Source organism: Triticum dicoccoides, chromosome 2B, assembly GCF_002162155.2.
Source record: "Triticum dicoccoides isolate Atlit2015 ecotype Zavitan chromosome 2B, WEW_v2.0, whole genome shotgun sequence".
In the NCBI taxonomy this organism is placed as follows: Eukaryota; Viridiplantae; Streptophyta; class Magnoliopsida; order Poales; family Poaceae; genus Triticum; species Triticum dicoccoides.
The window spans coordinates 391,129,128-391,139,127 of NC_041383.1; the positions used below are offsets into that span (position 1 = coordinate 391,129,128).

Sequence of the window (10,000 nt, forward strand, 5' to 3'; positions counted from 1 at the left end):
GACTATCCTGAAAGAGGAAAAAGTTGTTTTTTCCATGAGGGCCGCTTTTATTAACTCAAAATGTAGCATCAAGCAGATACAAAGTAAATGAGCAACACCCGGCCTCTGCATATCTAAGATGCACACAGCCACACTCAAACAGTCTGACTAAACAAACGACATAAGGGCAACAGTAAGGCCATAGAAAACTATGTCATAGTCGCAGGGGGCGGTGGACCGATCCGGAGATTATGCTACCACCAATGTTGGGTAAAAATCTCCCTGGCCACCCACTCCAACCGCATACACACCACCTTGAACAGTGGTCGATACTCCATACGTTGCAACATAGACCACATATGAAGTCAGTGCATAGAGCGGAAAATAACCTGCAAGGGATTAACGTTTTTGTTATTAAAAATAGAATCGTTTCTACATAGCCAAAGCGACCATATAAGGCAGGCGCTGCCACCCTTATTAGCGTTGTAAACCTATTTGGAGTTCCATCCAGCCAGTGACCATAAATCTTGCCAACACATGTGGGTGGATACAAATTGAACGCTATTTGGATGACTGACCATGTAGAGCGCGCAAACTTGCACTGAGAGAAGAGGTGTTTGATTGCAAAAACTACACTTCTTACTTCCTTGCCAATTTCGACGAGCGAGGTTGTCTTTGGTCAGTACAACTCCTTGCCGAAGATACCACATGAAAAAAATCCACTTTTAGTGGAATCTTGGCCTTCCAAATTTGCGAATAATTATTCACTGGAATTTCTGAGTGCGAAAGCGCGCGGTACATAGAGTCTATTGTGAAGGACCCAGATGTGGTTAGATTCCAGCAAAAGACATCCCGTCCTTGTGTCAGGTTAATCGAATCTAGTCTGAATAGAAGATTCTGCCATGACAAAAGCCGGGGGGAAAACAAATCCCGTCTGAAAGAAATATTCAGAGGGGATGAGCCGAGCACCTGTGCAAGGGTATCGTTCTTATCGCGTACAATGCGGTACAAGGCTGGATATTGTTCCCGGAGAGTGGCATTGCCTAGTCACTTATCCTCCCAGAAACGTATCTACGAGCCGTCCCTTACCGCGAACGATCCAAAGTGGAAAAAGTTGCTTCAAAGAAGGAAAAGTGAACTCCATACAAAATTTGATATGACTAATATGACCATGTAGAGCAAGCTTGCTAGTTTGCTGTCCTCTATTTCTTGATCCATCGGCAATGTGGCCTTGTATTGCATCTGGTGGTTGACCAGTTACTGCAGGAAACGGTACAGGATCATCCTTGTTATTTCTCAGAAGAACAAATGGGCCATCTTTGCAAGGAAAATTAATGTGATTTCCTGTGAACAAATGTACAATAAACTTGAAAGATCTCTCATGACATATTGACATTACTATGTAATGTTCAAGATTAGGATTTTGATGAGGTTCATGTGTATACCTATTTATCTGTATCATGTCAATTGGCAAGATGCTATTTTCTGCAAATATGTAAATTTGCGATATGATTTACTTTGTTTTGCTATGCTAGCCTAGTTTTTCTGTTGCTACATTGATGGTTCTACCTTGTGCTTCTGTGCAGAGAGCTGTTCTTGAACCAGCAATGCAAGGGAAAGACATGATTGGCCGTGCTCGAACTGGAACTGGAAAAACCTTGGCTTTTGGCATTCCTATCATGGACAGGATTCTTCGTCACAATGAGAAGAATGGGTTGGGTTCTCTTTCTACTTTAGAACTGTTCTTATCTAGCTACTGCACATATATGATTTATGGTAATAATTGTATAGTCTGCTGCATGCAGAAGTGGTAGAAATCCTTTAGCCATCATCTTGGCACCTACTCGAGAACTCGCTCGACAAGTTGAGAAGGAATTTAGAGAATCTGCTCCATTAGACACTCTTTGTGTCTATGGAGGTGTTCCCATCAGTCAGCAAATGAGAACTCTCAATTATGGTGTTGACATTGTGGTTGGAACTCCAGGGCGTGTTATTGATCTTTTGAGAAGAGGTGTCCTAAACTTATCAGAGATCCAATTTGTGGTTCTGGATGAAGCTGATCAGATGCTGGCTGTGGGTTTTGATGAAGCTGTTGAGGTGATCATGGAGAAGTTGCCACAAAACCGGCAAAGTATGCTGTTCTCTGCAACAATGCCTAGTTGGATCAGAAAACTTACAAACCAGTACTTAAAAGATCCAGTCATAATTGACCTTGTGAGTGACTTTTTGTCTTATTTGCCCTAAGACCTTTAATCTTTGCGCTGGGAATCATCTTACATTGTGCACGAATCCCTTGCTATTTTATATATTATGCACATCAGCACATGTGTATATTAGTATAGTTTGTACTTTGTTTACTTTTCTTTGTCAGTTCAGCATCTGGGTTAGAATTTTAGGGGAATAATTTGGCAATTACGTTTTTTCTCAGGTTGGTGACTCAGAACAGAAATTACCTGAAGGAATCTCTCTTTATTCAATTGTATCTGAGAACTATGGGAAGTCCTCGATTCTTGGTCCATTGATTAAAGTGAGCATTCTCCTGACTGTATGTGTGCTTTATGGTTGGCATTGTCAGCAACACTACGTAATACTGCTTCCTTTTCACTTTTCTGTAGGAGCATGCTGATGGTGGAAAGTGCATTGTATTTACTCAAACTAAACGAGAAGCAGATAGATTGGCATATGCCATGGGCAGGAGTTATGCATGTCAGGCGCTGCATGGAGATATCTCACAAAATCAGAGAGAAAGGACACTCTCAGGATTTCGAGACAGCCGCTTTAACATCCTTGTAGCAACTGATGTTGCAGCCCGTGGATTAGATATACCCAATGTTGATCTAGTAAGTGGCTTGAGATATTCCCTATGGATATGAACAGCACAAGAACCTCTTCGGCACCCAAAAATATGATTGCTCTGGTCGTTTGATGTGCACGTTAGCATAACTTGGAATATCATGTTGCTATCTTTCAGGTGGTACACTACGAAATCCCAAACTCGTCAGAGTTATTTGTTCACAGATCTGGACGAACTGCACGAGCAGGGAAGAAAGGCATTGCCATTCTAATGTACACATATGAACAAAGTAGAACTGTAAAGGTCATCGAGCAGGATATAGGATGCAGGTTCACAGAGGTAAACCATGGTTTCATGTTAGTACTGATGTGAAATATTAGAACTCATTGGCTGATTTCTTTTTGCGATGTGTAGCTTCCCAAGGTTGCAGCTACAGACGAAGCTGCAGAGCTGTTTAATGTTATGAGAGACAGTCGCTCTAGATCAGTTGGAACCAGAAGAAGTGGTGGTTCCTCTTTCAGCCACGACGATGGCTTTGGCGAACGCCACTCCCGTGGCTTTGGTGATTTTGACTGCTTTGGCGGTACCCCTAATCGTGCTGGGTGGTCCGGGGATGCGGGTTCAAGATACCGTGGCGGGTTCGGGGATTCTCGACGACCTTCTCAACCTTCCAATGGCTTTGGCAGGTCCAGTGGGTTTGGAGATTCTCGGCGAGGTCCTCAACCTTCTGATGGTTTTGGCAGGTCTAGCTTCAATCGCCCGGGTGGGTTTGGCGAATTTGAAGAAGGCAACAGCAGAAGTGGTCGGTTCCCCAGGAGATCCGATGATTCAGACCCTTCACGGTATGGCAGAAGCTCCAATGGTTTTGGCACCTCTGATTTCGGCAGACCAGGCAGCATCAAGGATTAACCATCGGATCAGAGGATTTAACTGTGTACAGCTCCGATGAGCCTTTCGACCACTCGTGTTTTTCTTGCATGAATGAGTTCACCAATCTCTCTGTGTAGTTCGTTTTGTATCTTGGGTTGTTTGAGAAGATGTATGCTCTGTGAATATTTGTGATGTTTTTAGAACAGAATAATTGCGATGCATGCGCCTGGTGCTCGTTGTATTTCATGGGGAAAAAACTCATCTTGTGCCCCTCATGAAAGATCAACATCCCTGAAATGTTTGGTCAGGCTCAGGCAGGTCTCTAAAAGTTGGTTTATACTCCCTCCGTATCAAAATATAAGACGCTTTGACATTATCATAATGTCAAAAAGCATCTTATATTTCAATATAGAGAGAGTATTTGAGTTTGCTGCACATTCTTTGTAGGAAACACTGTCATCTTATCTGATCTTTGCTGTTTGTACAGCTTGATTTGAGGGGCAGGAGAATCCAAATTTGTTTGGCCATATGTTTCTTTATCTTTACTCCCTTGGTTCACAAATATAAGATGTTCTAACACATATCTTGATTGGATGTATATAGATATACTTTATTGGATGTATATAGATATGTTTTACCGTGTTTGTTCACTTATTTCAATCCGTATATAGTCCATCTTAACATATCCAAAACTCTGAGGGAGTATCTTTTTTCTACATTGGAACTGTTTGGGCAGAGGAGAAATTTCCATTGGGATATGATTTCATTTCAAAAAGAGTTTGATCCAGTTTACGAGGAAAACCTGATCAAAAATCTTAAGTGCCGAGGTACAATACATCTTGCCGAAAACAAGAAGATAGAAAACACAGAACACCATGTGCACTGTTACAACACAACACAAAGATCAACATCCTAATCATCCAGAGTTGAATTTAGGTGGGTGGATGATGCAACGCAAGTTTTTTTTAGGAGAAATGCCAAATTTATATTAATAATATCAACAAAATTATAGCAAATGTAGCATCTCTCTGGAGAAATGCAAAGAGATAGGACACCAAGAGAAAGTACATAAAGTGCTCCCAACAAAGAAAATTTGCAGAAAAATCCTTCTTCATCCCTGCAATCACAAACACATTGACTGAAAAACTTCAACCACCGCTCTCGACGAAGTGTCCGGCAGAGAGAAGAAATGGTCTCCACTAAGGCAAAATCCAAGAGAAGGCCATATCAGCAAAGCTGCGTTGTGAGCCTCTGAACAGGCGCCACCCGCGAACGGTGCTACACATGTTGTGGTTTGTCAGCCGAAGCAAATGTCCAACCCTCTTGGATCGCGACCCTGAAGGTCTCGAACGGTGACGCCACCGAGAGGATCCAAAACCATCTCCTCGATGATGTTGGCCCGCAATGCCAACCACCTGCAACACAAGCACTTCCAGCTCTGCCATGACACTAGAGGAACCGCCGACGCGATGCGGACAAAAGTCGAAGAAACAGGACCCCCAGAGCAAGACCTCCGCCATCGTCTTGAAGGCCTCGCCTGGCTACAAGGCGATGGCCCAAAAACTTTTATTCATGATGACAACATAGGCGACTAAGCGTCGTCACCTGAAAAACTAATCCTATACCTAGACACTGTATAGAAGAAAGCGGGCTCCCCCGCCCAGCCGCCGCCGCCAGAGCGATGAGTGGGGAAGAGGAGTCGATGGCTACATTGGCGTAGGAACAGGAACCACTCGCCTCAATACCACTTTGGGAAGAGACAAATGCGAAAACCGTTCGTATGTGGCTTACCACAACACAAGTTATGTCATAAAGGTATACAAGGCTTCACTAGCAAAAGAGGAAAGTTGTTGAGAGGCAGCGCATAACACCAGGAGTAAGAAAAAAATCATGAGAAACTTATGTGATGTTGATTTGTGCGTATGTTCTGCTTCGCAGTTCTCTCATTGGTGTCTGTGAGGGGCAACACATTATGTGTACAGATGCAGACGTTTATACATATGCACATACGCTCATCCCAATGAACGCACACACACCCTTATCTTATGAGCATATCCGAGAAACTGAGCCGACATATCATCTTAAGATTGACGAAGTCGCCACATACACTTTCGTAGTTGACGGGTACATTTACTCCCACTAAACGCACATCACCCAAAGGCCTGAAATAAATGTGGAAAAAATGCGAGCATCAGTGTCAAGTCTAGAATCTGGATGCAATTTTTATTATTTCTGGTGTTCATTATACTGTCATGATTGAAGATGAATAGATCGAGAGTTTTCTCACAAAAAAAAGTCTAGGACTTGAACCCTGGTGGGCTAGGGATACTACTGTCCTCTTAACCATTCAACCACATGTTGGTTCACTTAGTGTCCCTTTTCTATGGTCGATACATTATATACTCCCTAGACATGCGGCATGCCACCATGGGCAACCATTTTGTTAGTTCCGTGGTCAATAATTTTTTTCTCGAGCAGAGCTCTCAGTTGAATATTTGGATGATTTTAACATTTTTACTCTATATTCGATTTTCTCTTTGGGTAAGTCTATCTTTTTAGATAACGGGGCAAGTTTATATTTGATGGGGTTTACTGTTTTTTAAGTCAATTTATGTTTTTTTTAACTAGACAGATTTCTTTTGTGCTACTTATTTTGACTGTACTACTGTAGAGGTAGCCCGGCCCAAACAAACTGAGAACAGAGGCAATGCTTGGGCCCAAATTCGAATACGATACGTTCAGAAAAAGAAAAACTCGAATACGATAGGGATGGGTTGAATCTTGGATATTAAGATCAGGTCTGAGGATAAGATCAGTAGGAATTGTCAAGTGGTTCAGGGCTTGAAGGCATCCGGAATTTGAGACCAAAGCAGTCTTGTTTCTCTGCAGCAGCCGACGCTGCTGATGCCCGAGCCCCACCAAATCCACCAACCCACGCCTCCAACCGATCCAAACTCCGTTGCCTCCACGGCTGCAAATGCCCGGCGCAATCCGGTACCATTTCTTGCCATTCTCCGTGCGGAAGGAACGAGACAAGTTCTTCCTCTGATTTCTTGCTTGTCTTCTTCCTTGTTGAGGCCCCGCTGCCGTTGCCGGAGATCGCGGTGCCGCCAGTGCAGCCGAAGATGATCATAAAGGGGATGCTGGGCCGGTACGAGCGGTGGAACCCCGTGCACCCGACGGCGGGGGCCTTCTGGGGCGTCGGGCTGGGGTTCGGCTGCGGCGTCGGGTGGGGCCCGGGGTTTGGGCCCGAGGTCATCGGCTACGTCGGCGCCGGATGCGGCGTCGGCTTCAGCGTCGGCATCACGCTCGCCGGTGTCGGCGTCGGGCTGCCACAGCACGGCATCATCAGGAACCACTACCACGGCGGCGGTATGCTCTTCTGCTTGCACAACAAGTGTCACTGACTAGTCCTATTCTTATCTTAGATGGTTGGGAATGCCTTATCAAGTACTCAAGCAATCTTGCGGTATTTGGTTTCGTAAAAACTGCATTTCAACTGGTGTAGAGATGAAGAACATAACCAACCGCTCCTTGGTGTTGAAAAACTCTAGTTTTAATAGCTCTGCACATGTGATTGCAACTACAGCATTGGATATACTTTTTTTATATGAGAAATGGATATACTTATAATTTAATGATGCCTTTATCCGTGCTGGTGTATAGGATTCTATTCAGCTTGAGTGCTTGTCTGCCACAGCCTTATGCGCCTGTTGCTAGTTAACACTAGAATATGACACTTTGAATAACATGCTTGTTTCCCATTTGATATGATAGGTTTTGCAAGCAATGTCCCATTCGAATCAGCAAGGTTTTACCTCTTGACCATGCTAAAAGGTATGGTATGGGATGCCATCAGTTATGTGAGCAACGTCGCAGCTATGAGGAAAGAATCTCGACAGAAGCTTTTAAGATGTCAGGAGAATCCTCAAGTTTCAGGAGTTGATCTGCCCAAGCTGGGGAAAGGAATGTCCAGCAGCTTTCGATCAACGATGGAGTGTATCAAGGCCTTCACAAATCAGCATTGGCCTCCATAGGCAGCACCCAAGTAAACTGAAGATTGATAAACCGAGCTTTGTGTGCAAACCACCCAACCGGGATCAAAGCCTGGGTGGTACCCCTTTCAGTGGGTGACAATGGGGTAATCGGATGCAGGTGGCTCGTATGGCGTCCACCACAGGGTTGACGTCCCTTTTAATGGAAAATTAAGGACTTGTACTTTATGAATAAGAACCCCCATAGCACATATTTCCTTATCATATGTTTTTGGCATGAGCAAGTTTAAATTTTTACCCCCGTTAGGCTCAATCAACCACCTCTAGTCGCGGGTCACCGACACGGACGGGAGCTTTGCACCACCACGCTGGTAGATCTTCATGCCCCCCTCAACCAGCTCGCCCTCACTGTAGCTATCCTTAGAAAAGGTATCCTCGCCACCATCAGGATGGCCACTAGTCTCGTCGGACGTAAGCTCAGCGACCCGAGGCTCATCGGTCTGAGGCTCGTGGACCGGAGTCCGAGACGGGTCCAAGTCAGACGGGTCCACCTGAGACGGAGCACTCCGGTGGTCCGGAGAATCAGCTGGGGGTGGCGGCGAGGAAGGCGCATCAGCCTTCCTACCTCCCCCGCCGCCACATCCACCTCTAGCTGCACCCCTCTTCGTCTTCCCCCGACCTCTCCCGGTCGAAGAAGAAGCGCCCGCCGGTGTCTGCATGTTGTCTACCAGCGCTCTTCGAAGGTGCTGGGGTGGAATAACAACACACCTCCTAGCACGCGCCGAGGAAGGAGGCTCGGAGCGCTCTCGACCCGCGCCCACCATCTGTCAACACCTGCAATGACAAAGAGTAAACGAAATTAGTACAACATAATCATAATAAAAAATTTAAGTGTGTATCATCATCATGAACATAATAAAAAATTGAATACCTAATAACATGAACTAACTAATAATATATATAGGACAAATATTTTCTACAAGCAGTGGTAGTTACCACCACTTGCGTTTTCTATGTTGTGTGTAGTATCTGTCAAAACCGAGAGTATATACGTGTAGTATGTAGTACTAGAACATATAGGCGCGCGTTGCTGCGCCCGTCCAAAAAATGTGGAATCTGAAGAATATCAATATGCTCTTGAAATTGCACAAATGAGTGACGCAGATCCAATAAGAATCTCTTCATTTAGGTCCGAGAGACAAAGGTTTTACAAATGCAGGTTTGGAGGGATCACACCACACCAATGCTATTTGCTATAAACAGCTCGTTGTCGTCATGTCATACGCTACTGTTAAGAACTAAAGATACAAACGATCAGTAACATGGCAGGAATGGGTGTACAAAGTTCAAGATCTGTATTGTCCTAGTTAATTAAACTGAGCTAATATATGCTAAATACTCTCACTAAGCCTGCATCTATGTCTTCTCAGAGTGAGAGTCAAAATTAATGGGTGTACATGCTCTAATGTGGCTCCGCCCATGAGAATATATTACTTACGATCAACAACAGAAATTTTTCGTAAGAAAAATATAAACAAAGCATAAAAGACATGGAAGTTACTGGTGTAGATCTTGAATGGAAAACGAAGGGGGCATGTCCATCACATACAAAATTGTAACCCATGTTCATTATTTTGGGGAACCAGATTTGTTATGTTTCTCCAACTGTAACAAAAGACTGGTTTGAGTGTTTGGATGAAACTTGCTTTGAGAACCTAGAAATTGGATTAAGAGATTAGCTACTGAAAAGTTTGAGACATTGTAGAGCTAAGATAAACTGAAGAGACAAAGCACAAAAAAACAAAGAAATTATCATGGACGAACTGAAAAGAATAGCCACGGAAGAACTGAAAGACAGAGCTCCTGCTCCTCAGCACCGTACTCATCCACCTTTTCGTGCAGCATGGCCGGGCAAAGACCAACAATGCCAGGCGCCTTGCCAAACCCGCTCGGCAGTCTGCTGTTGCTGCGGAACTTCTGGTCCTTGGTCGATGCGGAGCCCCTCCTTTGGCGCTTCATCACGCGTCAGACTCATCGTGTCGCTGTTGCTAGGCTCTCCATGTGGCCCTGGTGGAGCGCTGCACCGCTCTGGCCATCCGCCCATAGGTCAAACGCGGCCTTCTCGGCAAGATCACCAACACCATCTTGCGCTCCGGACGGGCGCCTGCGCCACAACCTTGTCTCCGAGACTTTGCACCCGTCGCGCGTCCACCTCTTTGCGCCGGCGCGTACCTGGTGCAGTCGCGTGCAGTTGTGTGAGCGGGAGTCCTCCAGCCTCAAGAATGAGACGCCGCCCCGGCCGCAGTGATGGGTCTGCCTCCTCGTGCTCATGTTCTTCAGAGAGAGGCTTGACGACGCTGCT

At 45.0% G+C, this 10,000-nt stretch overlaps 2 protein-coding genes across 2 annotated transcripts in view; both read left to right on the forward strand.

Annotated features, from left to right (window-relative positions):
* LOC119363830 (DEAD-box ATP-dependent RNA helicase 53-like) overlaps positions 1–3,956 on the forward strand; it is a 5,237-nt gene extending 1,281 nt beyond the window's left edge. The window contains exons 2-7 of the mRNA XM_037629196.1: positions 1,566–1,693; positions 1,785–2,193; positions 2,408–2,506; positions 2,595–2,819; positions 2,951–3,112; positions 3,188–3,956. Of these exons, the coding sequence (XP_037485093.1) occupies positions 1,566–1,693; positions 1,785–2,193; positions 2,408–2,506; positions 2,595–2,819; positions 2,951–3,112; positions 3,188–3,682 (1,518 nt within the window). The 3' untranslated portion in view covers positions 3,683–3,956. The remainder of the gene's footprint in view (positions 1–1,565; positions 1,694–1,784; positions 2,194–2,407; positions 2,507–2,594; positions 2,820–2,950; positions 3,113–3,187) is intronic.
* A 2,496-nt stretch (positions 3,957–6,452) lies between these two features.
* On the forward strand, positions 6,453–7,899 carry LOC119363831. Its single transcript, XM_037629197.1, has 3 exons — positions 6,453–6,637; positions 6,721–7,015; positions 7,421–7,899. Exons 1-3 carry the CDS (start codon positions 6,548–6,550, stop codon positions 7,678–7,680), a joined length of 645 nt encoding a protein of 214 aa, XP_037485094.1. The 5' UTR covers positions 6,453–6,547; the 3' UTR covers positions 7,681–7,899.
* Positions 7,900–10,000: the final 2,101 nt, after the last annotated feature.

Excerpts from the sequence above, each read along its gene's own strand:
- LOC119363831 (XM_037629197.1), top strand. The coding sequence starts at position 6,548 with ATGCCCGAGCCCCACCAAATCCACCAACCCACGCCTCCAACCGATCCA. Across the intron at positions 6,638-6,720 it reads CAAATGCCCGGCGCAATCCG|GCCCCGCTGCCGTTGCCGGA; the intron begins GTACCATTTCTT and ends TTCCTTGTTGAG. Across the intron at positions 7,016-7,420 it reads GAACCACTACCACGGCGGCG|GTTTTGCAAGCAATGTCCCA; the intron begins GTATGCTCTTCT and ends TTGATATGATAG.